We start from the raw sequence: 22,669 nt of genomic DNA, 5'->3' as shown, positions 1-22,669 counted from the left end.
GTAGTCATTTTAAAGGTTATTAAAATTTATTTTTTTCAATTGTCTCCTTTACTTTAAATAATTTATTCCTATAAATGTGAGATTTATAAGGTGAAAGTTGCTCTCTAATTATTTTATAACACTATTAAATTTGGTAATAATGAGTGATTTGATACCAATTTAGAATAGTGAATTAGGAGTCAACCCTATAAAATGAACATGTAAGGTGATAACTATTACTCACTTATATACTATTTCATTATTTTATTTTTAATCGATGTGGGACTTAAATTTTTTCTAATAAATAATTGTCATTAATAGTAAATTTTAGTGTAATATAAATACATTTTTAGTGACTATTATATATTAGCCATTAATATTTTTATATATGGCGGCAATTAAATTATTGTCATTAAATAATTGTCGTTAATAACAAATTTTGTTGTAGTGATTATTTGTTAATAATAAGAAGAAAAAAAATAGTCTAGACAACTCTTAATATTTACTCTTATATTGAGGTTGAGAGTTTTTAATGTTAAAAATTTGTATCTCTTGTACATTTGAATTATTTATTTCTGTTCTATTTTATCAGTATTTTTTACGTATTTTTGTGTAAAATTCTATAAATTATTGATCCTCTTTATTGAGTTGTTGTTAGTGTGTTGCATTTTCTTATCAGAATTAAAAAAAAATCCCCAAAAAAAATGAAGCCATGAAAACATGTCTAATTACAAAAAAAAAAAAAATGTAAAGAAGAAGGAGAACAAAGATGAGGAAGTGATGACGATTGTTCTAAAAAAATAGGAGTAGCTTTGAAGATGGGTTCTTCTAAAAAGATGACAGTAAGGTAAATCTAGAACAGGAACAATGACGAAGATGAGAAAGAGAATGATTCCGTAATGTGATGAAATGAGGATAATAAAAAGGAAGTATTTGGTATAAAAGAAAACGAGAGTATATGAAAATTTAAAAAATAAAAAAGCAACGGTAAGAAAAGCCTATAAGTTAATGCAAATATTGGTGTATATGGAAAAACCCACTTATAATTGCTGAAATTTGGATATCTGTGCTCTTCTCATTACATATATCTTCTACTGAGCCAACTAATTGAATCTTTACCTTATTACCGAACCTTACGACTAGAAGAACTTGAACCTGCATCTCCTGATGCTTAAATCATGAAATGGTGTAAAAAAAAATCATGAAATGAAAATGATTGACTTTGTAGCGTATGAAAAAATGGCAAAAAATTGAATGAGTTTTTTTTATATATATATTGATGCATATATATTATTGTAATAAAAAATATTTTTATTATAATCACCAAATATTATGTTGAAATCTTGCATTATAAATTTAATCACGTTATATAATCACGTATAATTTTACATATTAATTATATAACAGTAGAATATACATATATAAATGCAAACAATTTCTAAGTGCATGTATCAAAAATAAATTCAACGAATGTAGCAAAGGAAAAAAAAATGTATTCAACGATATTAATTAATTAATAACATATGATCTTAAGAAAATGAATGCCTCCCTTTCATGTTTTGTGTCCTCATTCTGGAGGTACTACCCCATGAACATGACCCCGACCCCCCTTTGTGCCCCATACGTCTTCGAGACCTTGTCTTCAACTCAATCACTTCCTCATGCAACCCACTTCCCCATCTCTCATGATCATCACTACCAACATTAATATTCATGACCACTTTGCTTCTCAAGCCCAATTCATGGTCGTACTGTGCACGAAGATTTGGATTGGACAAGGTCTCGTATGCTGCATTTAGTTGCACAAACATCCTCGTTGACTCCTCTTTCATCGAAGGATCATGGCACACATCAGGGTGGTACCGAAGAGCCATTGATCTATAAGCCCTCTTAATCTCATCCATTGTTGCACTTCCTGGACTCACGGACAATATTTTGTACAAGCTTTCTTGTCTTGTGGCTCTGCATGAAACGGTGCCAAACCTTACATTAGAGCCTCTTTGCTTGTTGTGGCCGTGAAATTGAAAGGGCATGGACATGCTTAGGCTTGAACTTGAGCTCAAAGATACAACATCCATGTTGTATATAGTTCTTGTTAATTGTACCTATTTTTGAATGAGTGTGGAAAATGGATGTGGATTCACTTATTAATAGTTGCTATGGGGTGAGAAGGAGCCTAGCATGGGGATGGCTTTGGACACGTGTGATAATAACTGCTATTATTTAATGTTGATTATTTTGTGCATGTTAGTGGACCAATATTTCACGTTGAAATGTCAAACAAAAATTAAGTATTGGGTTATGAATAAGACTTTTCCTGGAGCAGCCTGTCATCATTCAGAAGATACCTAGCTATGACTAATAATGTATTTAAATATATAATCTTACCCTCTTAATATTGTATTAATTGAATTTAATAGGATATTTTTATTAATAAACAAATTAATTGGTAATTTTTGTTTGTTAAATTTATTATAAGTATAAGTTTTATTTTACAAATTCATCATCAATATTTAAAGACGAAAATATAATTTTTTAAAAGTTATTATTTAGATTAAAAAATTATTTTATATTTAAAAATATTTGTTTATTTTATATTTATGAGAACAAAAATATATTTAATAGCATGTAAAATATGGAGAAAGAGTAAAATGTGACGAAGGTACTAGCAACCATGTTTGACTGATAGAGTTGATGTTAGTAGTGTTTGTTTCTGAATTTGGTATAGTTAGCAGAGGGTCAAAAGCTGTGTATTTTGATAACTTGGATAAATGCAGTGTATCTGCACGATGTAGTCCACCTAGTATTTTCCTAGTAAATAACATATTTTAACTAAATTGATTAGAGTTTAAATTTTAACTATGAATATAAAATAAATTATGTTGAAAAAAAATATTTATCTTAAATACATTTGGATTTAAAAGAAATAAATCATTAATTTTAATAGTAAATATATGTTTCATAATCAATTGAATCAAACAACTAGATTATTTATATATTGATGTCTTAATCAAATTCAATTAAAATTTTGAGTATAAGTGTCATTCTTAATTGATAGTCAAACATTGTTGGCTTATCATGACCAATTAAAAAGTGTGTTCTTGCATTTAAACACTGGCGTTGACCCTGACAGCAACGCTACTAAGGGCAGAGAAGTCCACACTAGTCTAACGCAGAGGTTCAATTTTTTAAAATAAATTGAAACTCCTTAGTGTTGCTTTAAACCATTACTAATTTTAATTAGCATCACTGTTGTATTGGTCTATGTTAATGCTAAAATGATCTTTAAAAGGGCATCTTGTGGTTAAATACATACTACTTGATAACTAATGAGTTATTGATATCACCATTTCAAAGAAACTACACAAGTTTAAAACCCAACAAACGTAAATGATTTTTGTCATACTAGAATCACGAGTAATACAATGATTTTTAGTAAGGTTGTTTAAAACCCAACAAACGTAATTGAAAAATTGTAAATTGATAAAATTAAAAATTAAAAAAAAAACTTAAAATCAATATAAAAAAATTATAAATTAATGATTTGGTTCGATTTTTTAAATTTTAAAATCACACGGTTTTAATCTAATTTTTGAATTGAAATGAGAAATCATTTCAAACCAAACTAAACCACACATACTTGTAAAAACAAATTTCAAATGTATAATATATGTATCCAAAATTGACATAGGAAAGATAATTTATAAAATTATAAACTATTAAAAAGTGTTTTCTCTCCAAATATACGTTATAATATTTAACAAGATTAACTCTTTCTTTGATCTTAAATTCAAACTTTGGTACCATCATTGTAATTCTAATAGATAAATAAAATAAAATAAAAAACTCTACCTCACATTGTTGCATACCCAGAATTCAAAATCTAATAATTACATATTATTTTGATTATGTAAAATATTATTTATAAGTATTAATTATTTAGTTTATCTAATATGCCTAACTTGTTTTCAAGTATACTCTTTCAAACAAACTTTTTTATTTAAAATTATAAATACATAATAGAAATTCATCAATTAGGATGTGTATCTTAAAATTTTATGATTTTCAATGATTACATTTAATAAAATAGAATGTATTGAAAAGAATATGCTCCAAACATTTCTCTTAACTCTTATAAATATGTGAAAATAGTATATTTTAATCCTTAGGCATGCAAATTATGTGTGTTATTATCCCCTAATACTAGTTTAAATTTGAAAACTTAATTTGAGTTGTTGGTACAAATTTCAACGAATTATTTGTTGAATTAAAAGTTTTACACACTTAAATCAAGTTTGAAAATTTTAAAAATAAATTATTTGATACTTTATTTTATTCATTTAAATTAATATATAATAATAAAAATATTTTATATGATGATATCAATCTATATATTAAGAAAATTTAATTTAATAGTTAAATCGTTAAAAGTTTATGTAGAACATGAGTTATTCAGTAGAGTAAGACTAATGAGACACTTACTTTTTGGATAAGTAGATCATTACTCAATTCTGCCAAACAATTCTTTTCTATTTGAAAGGTTGTAACTAACTTGGAGGTTTTGATGGGAGATTGCCAAGAAAATTGGAGCTAGTTCCAATAAAGAATTTATAAACGAGGAAGAGGAATTCAAGATGGGAAAGATGCAAGGCTTGCCAAAATTAGGGATGATAGAATGGGTTTTCAAAGTGGGTTGTCTCATTAGCTCTGCTAAAAACTGATGAGTTGATTTTAGCATTTTAGTTCGTTAGAGAGGAGGAATGATCACAAAATATATGGGACACGGATTAGAAGGAAAAGCTAGTTTTGAATGAGAAAAATACGAAAATACGATTGTTTTTACATAGTTTAATTTTATTAGGGACATTTATGTCTTTTAGACATTTTGAACTTTCTTTCGAACAAATAGCTTATAAAATCGTTTTATTTTCTACTCTACCTCATGTTTTGAGTAACTTAAATTTCAAAATCCATACCCATCCCACCAACTCCTGACCAATTTGTCCTCATTGACGTTTATATTATGGGCCACTCACTGTAGTAGAACACCACGAACAAATGGGCCACCCAACCTTAGGCCTGTCATGCACCCTCTATTTTTTTTCTTCAATTTTTAGTTTTCTATTAATTTACTTTTTCATAAATTAGTTTTTAGACTTTACTCTTATTTGCCAAGTAATGACATGCGTTAATAAATTATAACCAACTCAACTATTAATACCCAGATGAGTACTTAATAACATATAACAAATGTAATTTTATTATTTATTTATGATTATATAAATAAATATTTGTTTTAACATATTTTATTTTAAAAAAAAATAATGTATGACTATAAATAAATAAAAAAATTATATATATTATATGATTTGACATTTATTAAATAGTTATATAAATAATAATAATAAAGTCAATCATTATTTATTAATATATATTGTAAATTAATAGAGAAGATTTAACTCTAAAAACTAATTTATATGATAAAAAGTTAATAAAAAAATTAAGAACTTAAAAACGAATTCTTAAAAAGTTAGAAACTAAACACTTATTTAACCGTTTCTTTATTTTGGCATATATCATTATATGTGAGTCCTATACCAAAATTTTTAATCTCCGAAAAATGTGCGGACATTTATGAGTAAAGTGTTTCCTTAAAGATTTTCTGCATTATATACGTGTCAAAATTCAAATCCTTGACCCCATTTTTAAAGTAGAAGATGAACCAAACTTGTTGACAACATTTTGTTCTGTTAAAGCTTTACTAGAAAAATAATAAAATGAAGCATTGCATTCGCTTTCTTTTTATGAAGCACGCGCCGAACGCCTTTCTGCGCATACAAAGGACCACCGCATGGCAGCAATCATTTCCAAAACTTGTAAAGCTCATATCTTGATACAAAGCTAAAAGCTTACTATTGCTCCTATAATTTATCATAAAAGGCTAAATAAAAAAGTTATAGAGGAAATAAATATGAATGTTAATATTTTTTCATTGCTGTTTCATACACTTAAAAAAAATACATATTTATAATCTAATAGCTATTAAAAATGACTTAGATGTATCATTATCTTATTTTAAAGAATATAAAATAACAAAAATTAAACATAATAATATTCTAAGATCATCCTTTTGCATCTCATTTAATTTTCTTTTTTTGAGTTTAATATGACAATTCGTTATAATTGTTACACTTTGTGTAATTATTAATAAGCACTGAAAACTTACTACTTAGAGACATACATTTAAAATTACGTGAATATGTATTATATAACATGCATATATGTGAAAGAAAAAAAAATAACTATACAATGATAAATAATATAAGTACAATTATTCGTAATAGTCAAATATATGACCTAAGTGTTAATCAAACAATACTACCATAACATGGTAGCACAAAATATTCAAAAACACCATCCACTTAAAGACCTCCATGGAAGTTCTCTGCAATCTATCCATACCTTGCTCTCATATCATGTATCATTATCACAGTTCAAACCACATAGAAACAAGTATGGTAAGCTAGATTTCAAAAAAATACAAGTATAGGAAAAAAAATATCTATAATACTTACCCAGATGCAAACCTTCAAACTAATAACACAAGGTTTACAACATACAACAATCCTTATAACAATAATCAGTTTGAAAGCTACACGCCATGTAAATATCATACAATGAGCTGTTCAACCAATGCATAAGAACACACCAATCAACAACACATCATATGCATCCACCTCAATTAATGCATCGTCACACATTCACCTATAGATATCTCTTAATACACCTAAGTAATATAAGTAGATTGACCCTACCAAATCAACTAATCATCTCTACACTAGATAGACACATCAACCCGATCATCTCTAGAATAGATATACTCATCGACCAAATTGGATTTACAATCCCAACATGATTTCTCGAATTTTGTCACTTACACTAGGAAAGTTTGATTTCATAGTCAAGAATAATATAATTGGGTATACGCGTACCATAACCTTGACATGTATTACTAAGTCACATATGGAGTTAGTCCACTAATTATTCACAAGGAATCACATAACATTTCGAGTAATCAATTAAGGGTGATAGCCCTCGATTTCAAATCTTATTCTACATTGGCTGAGGACCTAAATGAGACTCCACAAAATCTACTTTAAGAATTTCACACCTTCTTACGAAGGGTTTTAACCATTGGCCTTTTAGAGCGCCAAAATAAGATTTCCTATGTAGGATCTTTAACTTTCTAAACAACATCCCTTTCCCTAATCCTAAGTCAATCAATATGATTTAATGCTCATAGCATTCTTAGCATCAACACCTCAACATATATCCTCTATATATATTACCCCAAGTAAATGTACACAAAGATTAAATCATACCATTTATGTATAGCATACCAATGTTTAACAACTCATCCAAGTATAGTATACTAATCATACATAGTATATCAATGTACATCATCATTTTAATTACACAAATATAGCATACTAATGCTTATAGTTATCATCTTACATTACACAACATGCAATAAGCTTAAGCATTCTATTCATGTTCACCATACATCATTTAATCATTAATAATTAAATCATCATCACACATTATCTCATATCAATGTATAATCAACATACAAGGCATTAGATTAAACCTTCATACAAACATCCAACTCATACAACAAAGAGGGAATCCAACGCTTCAAGAGTCTAAGATTCTCGCTCCAAGTGACACAATTTCGCTTTAAGCTCTAAGAAACTCACTTTGAGTGAGCTTAGACAGAGAACACCCCTTAGAGTCTCACTTTGGTTGCTTCAAACGACATCACCCTCACTCTAAGTGATTGAATTCGCTCAAAATGTTCCTTAATTCGTTTTAAGTGAGCAAAGTCAAGGACTACCCTTGAACTCCCACCTCAACTCACTTTGAGCTAGTGAGTCCTTGATCGCTCTAAGCCAAAACTTGCTCTAAGCAATCACAAATTTTCTCTAAGCAAACCAAGTTAAAACTCACCCATACCCTAGTCACACCTACTCGCTTAGAGCGATCCCCATGGGCGCTATGAGTAAGCAAGCCTATAAACCTACATATTTGAAGCTCAAGAACACCAACCCTGCAAAACACTTTAATAATCCAAAAATCCACCAACCCATACATCAATTCATGCATGTAACTCAATCATTCATACATATATCTTTCCAACAACTCATTTTGCCCCAAAACCACCACATGTAACAACAAGGTCTTTCAAAATCATCTCAGTCACCTCAAAAACATCTAAAACCCCATTTCATCATTCACTAAATAAAATAACTATACATTCACACATGATTTGAATCAATAGCATGCAATTCAATCATTTCATTCACTATCAATCTTACCTTCCTTTACCTCAACAATTTCACCAAGATGATGAGGATAAGAGAAAAAGGGAATCAAGCTCTCCGAAGAACTCTGTACAGCACCAGAGTATATTCAAGCTTCTAAACGTGAACTAAGACACACAAGACGAGATAAGAAATCTCAGGAAAAGGATCCACCAATCAAGAAAAGGTTTAAGGAGAAGGAAAGACTCATAGAATTAGAGCTCCTCTCTCTAAACTATCTCTCTAAAAAAATTTAGAACTGAACTTATGAAGCTCAATTGTAAAAGAATACCTTATATATTGCCTCCTATTAGGATCAACCGAAACTCTAGCCAAAAATCCTTACAATATCTAGGTACAATCTTACACCTAAAGCCCATACTGACATTATTGACAACTCCACCAAAAACTTGTCCTTAATGTTCTAGGATAAATTTGAACCAATGAAAAAATATCTATCTAAGAAAGTTTAAGTCTTAAAAAATTTGTCTTAAAAAATTTGGTAGTCAGCATTATGTCATGGAGTGGATGTTGTGGGGTGTTGGCCAAGAATGGGAATTTATGAGCAATAGGGCATGGTAAATCCAATACAAAATTGGAATTATTGGACAACAAAGTGACAATTGTCTTGGTAAAAGGTACGACTAATTTTGAGTGCACAACGCACCAGGCTAGGGGAAATGGGTTGTGGGAAACCAAAAGTTTAACAAATAGAAAATTTTGGACACATGTACAATGGGGGTTGGGTTAGGGAACGTGCAAAAGACGGAGTAATGCATCTTCATACAAATTAAATTGTTTAAGAGGAGCCATCTACAAAATTTTGGGACCATAATTTTTCTCACCATGTGTGCTCATTTTAGATTGGATATAAGACTTTGAAAAAGGTATGATGGGTTTTGTAAGGGTAGTTGGTTGACAAAAATTTGAAGCTGTTGATTTTTTTGTTGAATTGTTGGTATTGGAATATGTTGTTGGGGTTGGGGTTAGACATAATGGGGTTGAACTAAGGGGTAAGGATAAGGATGAATTTGAGACTGAAGTTGGGGCTAACCATAGACCTGCTAGTAGTGCAAAACTATAGACCGATGATATGTGTAATAATGTTGATATTGTTGTTGATATGAACCATGTCCAAGGTATTGCTAGTAGTATTGTTGGTATGGAACTTGTCCATGGTATTGTTGGTAATATTGGTGATATTGTAGTTGCTCTTGATACCAGTGTTCTGTGGTTCAGTGAACAAAACCTTGGGTTTAGGAAGCAAAGTTGTTAAGCGTATTTTGCAAAGAAGCATACCATGTGTCATCCAGATGACGTTGGTCAATATTCGTTTGTTAAACTTCTAGTTGCTCAACAAGGATATGGAGATGGTCTTCTATGATGGGGAATTGGGTGTGGGACCGGAGTAACCTGATGAAAGCACCATTTGATAAAAACCTAATATTATACTATCACTACTCCTATAATATTACAAGAAAGCTATGGAGAAGATAAATACAAACATTGATATTTCTCATTAAAACCTCATAGACTAAAACAACTACATATGTATAACTTAATAACTACTAAAAATAACCCTACATATATCATCATCTTATTTAAGGAAATATAAAATATTAAAATTAAATACAATAATATTCTAATAATCTAAACCACTAACAAACTCTGTCATTTAATTTTCTTTCTTTTAGACCTAAAGTCCGTGCTAACATATCAAAAGCACAAAAAAGGCATATTCAATTGATAGTTTAAAGTATTTTGATTTTAACAATGTGGCGTGGCAATACAAACTAGAACACCGGAATATGACTATGGTTGCAAGGAAAGCATATATGATTAGGTCCATTATTTAGCTACATTTGTGCTTAATCAAGGAACTAGGACCCATCGTGTGGAGTTAATAATTTTGCAAAAACAGGTGGTTGTTGAGACTATGAAAAGTGAAAAACCCCGATTGAAAAGAAGTCTCCCGCACTAACCGCTAGTGCTCATACACCATAGCATGTCGTCCCTTGTGACATTGGCACATGTACTAATCGATTATCACAAAAAAAAAAAAGATAGCAAAATAATATTGTAATTCATATGGTAATATATATAAATATAAAAAGAGGGTACAAGCTCAAAATAAGTTCGAGTCACTCCCCAGAATGAATTTTATCTACTTAAGTCAAACATAGAATGAGAAGAGCTCCAATGGTAAAACCCAAAGAAACATCAAAATAGTCCCTCATGTCATGTCTCTACTCTTGCAATGGAACGAAACTCATCTCAGAAGCCTGAGAATGCAGCTACCATTATGCATACAAGCAAGGATCCAGCTGAAAATGGGAACGACGCTGATGCTGTGTTCCCTTGAGCTGGTGCTGGTACTGGAGATACCTCATTCACAGGACCATTCAAACCAGGAGTTGAAGCATCAGATGATTGAGGAGATGGAGTAGTTTGTGGAGAGAGGCCTACAGCTACAAAATAAATAATAATAATTCAATTAGAAACACCACCAATATCAAACTGGTTAAAAATATTCATACAACTAAAATTAATGATAAAGCATAAAAAAAATTACAGGACATATTGATAATATTTTTTGGTTTTCTAATTTTTGTATTTATGTCCCTCTTGAAGAACTTACATTTCAGAACTAACAAAGGAGAAAAATTATAGACTGATTTCATCTTGTAATCTCCAAATAATAGTAAAAATTATAGAAAACTAATTTCATCTTGGCATAGTCTAATGACTTAATTATTTACATTTCTTTACATTACTGACAAAATAATCAACAAACCCATATAGCCGTTTAAATTATTGAAAAATCTTTAAACCAGCAATATAATTAGCAGAAATTCACGTATCAGTAGAATTGGTAGGCAGACAGACCGTCCAAATAAACATGACAATTCACAACTATAATATAATCATATGTAGTTTAAATTATCCACAGCCAAAGAAGACATATATGGTTCTTATCGTTAAATGGCATAAAATAAAAAAGTGAGAAACATACCAGGAGCAGCAGCAGGCGCTTCAGACACTGCAAAGCAAACAGAAACAAACACGGTTACTGACATGAACCGAGAAAGGGAGAAAAATCGAAAAACAAATGACAAGATCCGAAGTTCAAAACAAAAAAAAAAACTCGGGACAAGTCATGTAGGACCATGATCGATGCATAAAAATGAAACCTTTGATGAACCCAACACTCTTAAAAAAAAAAAAAAATAAAAGGTTAAAAGGCAGAATTGAGTTACATACATAGACAGTTGGTGGCAGAAGGAGCGATGACTTTGCAAGCAGCGGGGAGAGTGGTGGCTTTGGTGACATTCAAAACGACGCCGAACTGAGCGCTGCTTTTGAAGGCCTCACAGAGACAGGCGGGAGCGGTTTTGAGGACGGACTTGAGACCGGAGCAGCAGGTGCCCTCGGGCTTGGTGACGGTGCTGCCGTTGGTGACGAACGACAAGCAGTCCGCCATGGTGAGCACGATGTTGGAGCAATCCACGGAGGGTGCCGGGGCGTGTGGGGAGGACGCGGCGTCAGATGGAACGACGCCCCACAGGGCCAAAACGCAGAGAATCAGAGACAGTTTTGTTGCTGCCATTTGGAAAGAGAGTGAAGTGGGATTGTGTTTGTGGGAGTGAGTGAGGCACTTATATAAGAGAGCCAAGCCAGACCACCAATCAAGGACATTATTTACTCACTATATGTTTTTTTTTTAGTATTTTAGCTATGTGATTTTGGTTTCGATAATTTTAGATTATACTAAGTAATTTTAGTCTTCAAATATCTCAATTATGAGATTTCCATCCTCCAAAACTTAATTACATTATTTTACTTCCTCTTGTAATTATACAATTTTAACATTTTTCATTAACATCTAATAATTTTTAAATTATATATATAAATTTTTAAATTATACATTTGTTGACCTAAAATTATATATAATATAATTTTAATTCATATATTAAGTGATATATATTGATTATCACTAAATAAATAAAATTATATATATTATAATATTATTGATAAATTAATATTATCAATAATATTATTATCGTATTTATAGATAAATTATTGATTTTATAAATATATACTAGTATATATTAATATATTTTTTTAGAACATTAATATACTTTTATAAAAATATATAAATATATTTGATAAGATAAATATATTTTAAAAATTTAATTAAAAACATTGATATATCATATCACATGTTAGAATCACATCAATAAAAATTATTGAATTTTTAACGTGAAAGATTAAAATTGTACAATTGTAACACTTGAATAATTAAAATTATTCAACTAATAATCAGAATATTAAAATTGTATAACTATAATACTTGAGAGATCAAAAATATATTTAAATTTAAATTATATTTTTTTAACCCTATGTTTATAATTTATAATTTTATTGTTTAATTATTTTTTTTAATTTTAAAAATATAAAATTTTAGTTTTACAGTTAATTTAACGTGTATAGACAATTAAATTTTTGCATTAACCAATGATATATGAGTGGCATGTTATTAAAGATCGAAGTATATAATTATTTTATTTATATTTATTCTAATAAGTAATTAATATTTATTTATTATTAAATTTTATTTATATTATTTTTAATTTCATTTCTAAATATCATATTATTAAATGTTATCTTAGTTAAATAATAATGTCATGGATTAATATTGAAATTTAAGATCAACAATGGTTATTGATTACAAGATTAATTTATTTCTTTAAAATTAGATAAGTAAATATTTTTATTTAAAAATTGAAGAATAAAAGTGTAATTTAACATGCAATAATATAAAAGTTTTGAGGAGTTAAATATACACATTTTAACATATATTTTCAATAGAAATTTCTTTAAATTTATAAAAATTATAATTTTAACTAATAATAATAAACTGTAAAAAAACTAATAATAATAAAGAGTATAATTAAATGAAAGTACAAACTGATTTTTCATTCAAATAATAAAAGTCTTCATTGTAAAAAAAATAATAATAACAGTATTCTTGTAGAATGTATTTAATGTTGGTTAAATGAGTATAATCATTGTTGAAAAGGTTGACTGGTTACCGGTTTCTTGAAAATCATTTGAAAAAAATTGAAAAGTTGCATCTTTACGACTTGCGAGAGTTATGGTGGACAGCGAGAGAGGTACCTTTTAAAAGGAAAGTGTTGAAGCCGAGTTACCTTGACACGTGGCCATAACATCGAGTGAGATGCAAAATAAAATAAAATAAAAATTATAAAAATTATAATATATAAATAAAATGATTACAACATAAGATTATAATTATTACTCATAAAATGAATGATAATTAAATTTTTTATATTTTTTATTTAATTTTGAAAAATTGTGATAATAGAAAAAGAATTAATATATGATAAAAATATATAAATATTTAAAATATATAAAAATTAAAATATATATTTTCTTCATATACACCGTAGATAATTAAATTAATATTTAAGAAAATACTAAAGGATGACTTTTTAAATGCAATAATGTCAAAAAATTTATTCTTCTAAAATGTAATGTATCTCATTTGAAGGTTGACTTCATTTATTTAAATTTTAAATTTTATTCATTTTATCATTAATATATTATAAAATTAAATATTTATAATAAATTTTTTGAATGATTAATATAAAATGTAATTAATATTTTATAGATAATATTAATATAAGTTGACTTTTTATTCAAGTTTATGTGTTTTTTAAATATGAAATTAAAATTTGTTTAATACCCTATATAATTTTCTTTTTATCCGTGTAGTTTTATTTATAATTAATATTTTTAATATAACTAATATATTTTAAAATTAATATTTAATATTTTGTTTATATATTTATATAACTAATATTATATGCAATTTTATTTTCATTTATATTTTTTTTTGTTTTATAACTAATATTTTATATTAATTTGTATATAAAATAATTATTAATTTAGATTATGATTTTTTTGTTAAATTATTTATTTGAATTAAAAAATTTTATTTAAATTATTTAGTTGAACTAAAAAGATTTATTTAAATTATTTATTTGTATCATTATTTTTGTAACGACCCGGCTGGTCACCACACGCTACCCAACAACGACGGCATGCACACAGAAAAGAACAAGTATATACATATAGTATTTAGAATATATATACATATATACAAGGTCCAATCTGAGCTACATCAGAATATACAAATACAACCCAAAATAGCCAAACTAGTGGCCAAAACATCAAAACATTAGCAAAATAAAACTCCTCTATCTGCCAGCTGCAGTCCTGCCACTATCACCAACCTAACCCTACTCTGTTCCCATACAACGTATGATCATCACAGTCCAACACATGGAAACAACAAAGGGTAAGCTAGTGTAAAGAATCAACATATAAAACATATTTAAGTAATATGAACAGCTACAACTATCAGCACATCATCAGCATACATCTCATCAGTTAAACAGCATACACAGCAATAAGCACACAATGCGTCGTCACACATATCAGCTCGGAGATCTCCTACAACAGCTCAGCCTTATGGCCTACAACAGCTCAGCCTTACGGCCTACAACAGTTCAGCCTTACGACCTACAACAGCTTAGCCTTACGGCCTACAACAGCTCAGCCTTACGGCAATATACATCTATAACAGCTTAACATCATTATTCAGCATAACCATCTAGTCAGCACAACATTTTCATCAATTACATCTCAGCTCAGCAATTTCAGCATAATTCAACAACTATCAGCATATAGTTCAACATCATCATACGCGCCCGGCGCACTCATGGTCGCGCCCGGCGTGGCACAACCAGAGAGTACCAGGGGACCAGCGCGCCCGGCGCAATTCCTATTGCACCCGGCGTGAGGGAAGGCAGAGACCTCACGAGGTCTCATAAGCCCGGCGTGCTAATCCCGCGCTCGGCGTAAGAAAGCAAAGACCTTCCTAGGGTCTCACACCCGGCGCAATACAAATTGCGCCTGGCGCCACCTCTGGCAGAGACTCCCAAGGAGTCTCCACGCCCGGTGCCACACCAGAAACCAAAAGGGTGGGTCACTGACTGATAGCGCGCCCAGCGTGATCCAACCACGCCCAGCATGATCCAACCACGCCCGGCGTGAGCCATCTAGGGGCATCCATCTTCAAGCTCGCCCGATGCACACAACTTCGCGCCTGGCGTGCTTGACCAATGGAGCCCTCTGTTGGCCACGCGCCCGGCGCCAAGAATAGCGCCCGGCGTGCTCTCAATCAGAAACCCTACAACTTCGAAAATTTTGCTCAAAACCTGCATAAATCAACAGAAATTCCACATGCAAACCAGCCAAAATGCCACATTTTCATCAAACACCTCAAAAGTACCACCTTTTTACACATGCATCCATAAATCAAGGAAAACCCAAAATTTTCTCAAAACCCCAAAGACCCCAAAAATCCATTTTTCACCAAAACTCAGCCAAAATCAGCCAACACCAACAGTTAATGAGCTTCTAGAACTCATTTTCATCCAAAAATAGCGAAAAACCTAGTTTCCCTTACCTCGATGCAAGAATCCAAGCTTCCGAGAAGATGAAGACAATGAAGAAGAAGAAAAGAGCTTGAACGAACGGCGAAAAACAAGCTCGAGCAACCACGGAGGAGAAGAAAAGCTCTGAATCTCTTACTCAGTGGTACCACCTTGGGACAAGAAGAAAAAGAAGAATAAGAGAGTGAGTGAGAGTGAATCAGAGTTGAGAAAAGAGAGGGAGAGTTTTATGGGGGCCTCACAATTTTCATTTAAATTTATTTACTTATTTATTAAAAAAGATTATGAAGTTACTACGTGGATTAGCGATAAATTCCATATGGGCAACTGATAATGTACTATGTCCCGTACAAGAAGAATAGGTATAACCATACCACAAGTCGTAAAAATGTTTTAAATTTTTTAAAAGACTTTTAAAAATTATTCTTTGAATTTTATGGATTTATATCTTAAGATTTGAAAAGGTTTTATAAATTTATGATATGTAAAAAAATATTTTAAAGAATAATATGAATCTTTGAAAAATATTCGATGTTATAAGAATTAATAAAATAATATAATATAAATGGTAAAATTTGAATAAATAAAAGTAAAATCAAACATTTTTTTTAATTTTTTTAATATATAATTAATTGTAGCTTCATTTTCTTTAAATAACATTTTTTTCATATATCTAAAATCATAGTAAATTCTTTATACATTAACATACATCTTTTTGTTTGTGCTCGAGTTTAAACATGTTAAAATTTATGATTTTATTAATTAATAATTAAATATAAACACAACATACTATGCGAATATAATTATATAGTGATCCACAAGGATAAATCTAGAGGGGTAGGTAAGAGTCTTCTTATTATAAATTTCATCTCATGGTTTATAAATATAGAATATATCTATGTATAAAATTGTTTGAAAAATATATTTGAATAAAAAATTTATAGAAAACTTTTAACAAACACATAATGAACAATATTGTAAAGTTTTGATAGGTTTTTATTCATCAAAAACTTTAATTAATGCACTATATTGTTTGAAGTTGTGTATTTAAATAACTATAAAGGAAGAAAAACAAATTGATCCCCTTTGTCAAGATTTTAGATCTATCTGTGATGCTGCACATACTGAAACAAGTTTAACTCTGTATAAAAAACGTGATTTAAAATATCATAACATACAAAATATTTTATATGATATTGTAGACCTTAAAATGAAACTAAAATTTGGCATCAATTATGAAAGTTGGAACCCACTAAAAAATAGTTACCTAATTAAATTTATAATTCATAAAATTAGTATGAAAATTAAAGAGGAAAAACATATGTTTCAATTTCATTTTTATGTATAATTTATTTCAATTTTATTTTTATGTATAATTTAGTTCTATTTTATTTTTATTTTAAAATAAATATATTGAAACACATGGTGTCTCTTTCTCCCGGTAAGAATAATGAGAGATAAAATTACCTATTACAAAATATTTAATACTTTTAAATTAAAATCAAATTTCCATCTTGATAATTCATGCTATGCTGGATATCAATTTAAATTTGGATCTTATTAATCAGTATTCTAGGAACACGTTTAAAAACTAATACGTGATTTATTTTTATTAAAAACTATAACAAAATTTATAAAGGGAATGTGTTGTTATTAATAAATTTTTAATGTGATTAGAGCACTCACTATCATTTTTCTTAAATTATTTGTTTTGGCTAGTTGTTATTCATTTCTGCCACACGAATATAAGACGAATTCGTGACATGACCTACAAGTTGGTAGTTATGTAGAAAACCTTTGACCTCCTCTGCTTTCACAAGTCAGTAATGTGATCCATCAATTGTGCAACAAATGGCGAGAATCTAAACAAAGTCCTCAACCCAATTTTCAATGTGAACGAGGCACAAGGCAAGCCATTTCAAACTTTAATAATGAGACATTTACCCCTGTTTGCAACCGTCAACCACTTTTGATCCAACAAAATGCCACAAACCAAATTGTTTAAAGATGAGAATGACAACTAAGTGATGTACAATACTTCATTTACTTCATATAAGTAACCTAATATCATGTCAACAAAATAATTTAGCAACATAATAATTCTTCTACTTAGCAATATAACCATTTCACAACATAAAAACTCCACAACATAATATCTTTACAACATAATATATTAACATCGCACCATATTAACAACACACTTACTCAACACAACATAATAATAATCTAAGTTCAATACAACAACACATATCAACATACCAACTCACAACTCAACAACATTGCAATTTTCCAACTAACAATACAACTCATCAATACAACATATTAATAACACAATATCTCATGTGTCATCACACATTTCAATTAAGAGATTTCTTACAACACATGTAAACAATTTAAGTGGTTTGATTCTACTGAATCAAACTTAATGGCCTAAACTTTTTGACTTGTTAGTTCAACAACAAATTTGGATAATAATCTACAATACAACATGATTTCTCATATTTTGCCACTTATACTAGGGAGTCCAATACCCGTCGTCAAGAATAGTATAACTTGGGTATGGATTCACCACGACATTGACATGCATTAATCAAGTCACCTATGAGTATAATCTGCTAACTATCATTGTGATATTACACATCTTTCAAGTATTTAATTAAGGATTTTACCCATCAACTTCATACCTTACTCAATTTAGTCGCTTCTAAACATGTATGGCTCGACCTGCCCCCCATTTGGTATCAACTAAAAATCTAGAGGAAATTCAATACTTCACTCTAAGAGACAACAATACTTAAGGAGGATTTTCAACACTTGGACTCTTAGAGCACCACAACATATATCAACACAATGAGATATCACAACTTTAAAAACAACACTTCTTCTCTAATCCTATGTTCACAACACAACTCAACAAATCAACGTAACAACACAACTTAAACAACATGCATCAACTTAAAAAATATCTTCATACATCATCATATATCAATATATGATGAAGTGGATTCAATCATCATCAATTACCATGTAAAACAATCAACACAATAATATATGTTAAGAATATACAAGTTTCAAAGGTAAAATAAGGGTTTCAAGCACCCTAGAGCTCACTCTAAACGAACTCAACGAAAGAGCACCCTTAGAAAGCAAGCTTAGCTTGCTTAATTAAGTAAAACCTTTCCCTAACCAACTAAAATTCACTCTAAATACCCACACCAAGCACTCTAAGTGAACCATGCCAAAGACTACTCCTTGGTCTCACTTGCTCACTTAAGCGACCCTATGGACACTTTGTGCAAGCAAGCCCAAAAGCACATGCATGAATTCAAGAATGAACACAACAACTCAATAACAACATAACAAATCCAAATCCTCGCATCTAATGCAACAATTCGTGCAAGCAACTCAGATTCTACTATCTATAACAACATACAACTCAAAACTGAAAAGAAAAGTGACTTTAAACAACAATACACACAAGAATCATCAATTCCTTCATTCCTCACCAAGAATACCAAGAACAAAGAACACTAGGGTTTTAACTTTTATTACAACTTAAATGTTTGCCAAAAGCATGAACCAATAGAGAAAGATCAACATATACAACATAAAAGATCAAACAATAAGTTTCCCTTACCTCAATAGCTCTTGAATCAAGGAAAGGAAGGAAGAGAAAAGAAACATTGAAACCCTTCATACAGTGACTTCTCAATAAAATTTTCAATTCCTCAACTTGAATCTCAACTTATACCATACCAACTATTGATCAAAGGAAGAAAAGAGATCTTGCGATGAAATTGGATTGAAGATCGAATTTCGTTGATTTCAAAACATATCTCTCTAACTTGTTTATAAAATTCTATATTTATGTACTATTGAAGTTCATTTTACAAAATTCGCCTTATATACATCAATTTTCCTCAAAAAAAAAAAAAAACTCTAACACATTGCAATTTATGATTACAATAATTTTTTTTATAATATATGAATATTTTTATATTGATCATTAACATTATTTTTTTATAAATTATTTAGAATGGAAAAAAATTATCTCTTAAAAAAATAATATAATATAATATTATTTTGTAATATTTAAAATTTTGGATAATTTAAAAATGATTATTTGTTCAAGTAATATTTTCAAATTTTTTTATTTTTATAATATTATTTTTAATATTTTAGTATTATAATTACAAAAAAAATATTATATTATAATATATGAGTATTTTATATTTATCATTAACGGTATTTATATTTTTCATTCAATATTTTAAAATCATATTATAATACATTAACTAAGTATAAATAGTTCAATTAATTATTTTTATGAATTTTTGTATCTACTTATTGTGTCTAAGTTAATTATTACCATAAAGTTAAGTTTATTTATTTAATTTTCAATAAATATTATGTATATATATAATTTTTTTAATTATTAAACAGATTAAATTTATTTCTTTAACACACTTTACTAAATGAGACTGTATAGAAAAGGATAAGATGGATAAGATGAAACAAGGGAGAATGTGAAATATTTTGCCACTTACACTTTCAAAAACTTTTTATTAATTCAGAAATATTTAAAATATTATTTATAAAATTATAAATATAATAAATTTTTATTTATAAATATAGTTGTAAAATAATTACATATATTTATCATTTCATATTTTAAGATTATAAAATTTAAATTTAAGATAGTTAAATTCTTTTGAAAATTTTAAAACAGAATTCATGTCGTAGAAAAATTCTTACAATTTTATAAATATTTGAAGTAAATTAATATATATATATATATATAATATATATATATATATTTATAGAGAGGGAGAAAAGAACAGTAAATCTATCTAAATTTATTTCACTTAATAATTCATATTTTATATCAAATTTTTATAATATAATTATTGAATAAAAAATTATTAATATATAAATTAAGTTTATAAATTTTAAAAAAGTTTAAAAATTATTTAATATTTTATTTTATTATACTTTATTTAATATATTTTTATTTTTAAAATTTATACGAATCTTAATAAACAAATAGTGAAAACTTAAATTTTATTTAATCAGTCCCACAAGAGAACTTAGAAATTCCAATAAAATCCGTCCCTACTTATATGAATATCAATAAAAGCTCAAGATGTAAAATTTCAAACTACACTGTTGACATGAAGACAGCATGAAAACCATGATCATTCACTCTTGATCCTGACAATCTCTTACAGCACAGAAGTCCCATCAAGAAATCGTGTACGACTCAATAAGGACAGAACACAATACACATGTCAAGACAAATAAAAAGCATGCATTATGTAATAATTTCATAAATTGAGTCCATCACCTACTACTTAGAATGGCTAAAAAGAATGACATAATTTATAGATGGAAAAAAACTAAATCTAACATCAAATAAATATTTTATAAAACATTTCAATTATTAAAATTTCTCTTTTAAACTCTCTTTATCTTTTTTATTCCTTTTATGATAAACCTACTCAAGATATTCTTTATACTAAATGTGAATATTTCTCTTAAATAATTTGAACTTTAATTCTTGATATCATAGTAAATTATGTCATACTAGATCTACTCCCATTGATATTTTAGACTATGTAACTGATATATATATATATATATATATATATATATATATATATATATATATATATAAACTTTGAACAAATATGAATACTATTAAAAATTAAATAGGAGGAAAGTGATATAAAGTGAGCATGAGACGTTCACATGATGATCTTCAACATGAATGATAATTCGGTCTGGTCCCCTAGCTAATTAAAATGTCTCCCACGTTAGTTTTCCACCATGCTACATGGATTATGTACTACTACGACTTATTCATGTCTTATTAATTGGTTGAACATAGACATCGAAGCCAGAAGAAAAATGTGTTGAATCTTCAAACTTCAAATTTGTAGAACATGATTTGCTTTGTTTGTAAAGATATATATAGTACTGCACATAATAAAAAGGAGTGGTAATTACTTAACAATTTTCTTGTTTGAAAACTTTTGACTCAAAAATAGCATGGATGTACATAATTATGAGATTGGGTCCAGCAAGTGCAAATGATTATAATGATTTGGAATCACAAGCACAGGCAAAATTAGTGACAATTATGGAAGCAAATTCCACAATCCTCGCCAAAAGGGAACACACAACACTTATTATTATACCTTGTGCCGTTGTGTGCCTCCGAAAGCAAAAGAAGAAAGATAGACACATAGGTAGACATTGATGAGATGCTAAAATATTGAAAAGTTATAACAAAGTTTTGGACGAGGTGAGGTGGCTTTGCCTTATTTTAAGCCAACCAGCAACTCTCCATAATCATTAATGGGAAAGCTCCTTCTTGTGTATTTTATTGTTCAAACTATGTGCCTTAACTCTTGATTTTCTAACCCTCCCATGCATGAATAGATGACCCTCATGATGCTTTAGTTAGATCATAGGGTAATTTCATACTTTAGATTATATTATAATATTTTTTTTTTATATTTTTTGTATTCTTTGTTAAAAATAACATTGTTCTATTAAGATAAAATTATTATAGACTTTAATGTCATTGTATATTTTAAATTCAAACTCAGAATTTTAAATTAAATTAAAATAATTTTATATCATTTTATCTAAACAAATTAATAGAAATAGGATAATGTTGTTTCTGATTCACATTTAAAAATATTTTTACAACCAGGGAGAAAGAAAAGTGGGAAGCCTGGGATAAAATAGTTGAAAAAGTGATATATAAGGTACTGTGAGAATATG

At 28.7% G+C, this 22,669-nt stretch overlaps 2 protein-coding genes across 2 annotated transcripts; both read right to left on the bottom strand.

The window, feature by feature from the left end:
• Positions 1-1,450: 1,450 nt before the first annotated feature.
• Positions 1,451-2,111, bottom strand: LOC109805314 (chaperone protein dnaJ 20, chloroplastic). Its single transcript, XM_020367352.3, has one exon. It carries the CDS (start codon positions 2,055-2,057, stop codon positions 1,509-1,511), a length of 549 nt encoding a protein of 182 aa, XP_020222941.1. The 5' UTR covers positions 2,058-2,111; the 3' UTR covers positions 1,451-1,508.
• Positions 2,112-10,411: 8,300 nt separating this feature from the next.
• XYP1 (Bifunctional inhibitor/lipid-transfer protein/seed storage 2S albumin superfamily protein) lies at positions 10,412-11,984 on the bottom strand. The gene is made up of 3 exons (XM_020367187.3): positions 11,601-11,984; positions 11,353-11,379; positions 10,412-10,807 (listed from the first exon to the last, which is right to left on the bottom strand). The coding sequence occupies exons 1-3, from the start codon at positions 11,944-11,946 to the stop codon at positions 10,614-10,616; spliced, it is 567 nt and encodes a 188-aa protein (XP_020222776.1). The 5' UTR covers positions 11,947-11,984; the 3' UTR covers positions 10,412-10,613.
• Between the last annotated feature and the right edge of the window lie 10,685 nt (positions 11,985-22,669).

The sequence above is a fragment of the Cajanus cajan genome, chromosome 2 (assembly GCF_000230855.2).
Source record: "Cajanus cajan strain Asha chromosome 2, NIPB_CcT2T_4, whole genome shotgun sequence".
NCBI classification, from domain to species: Eukaryota; Viridiplantae; Streptophyta; class Magnoliopsida; order Fabales; family Fabaceae; genus Cajanus; species Cajanus cajan.
The sequence above is the reverse complement of the archived record's forward strand: the minus strand, read 5'-3'. Positions and strand labels throughout refer to the sequence as shown.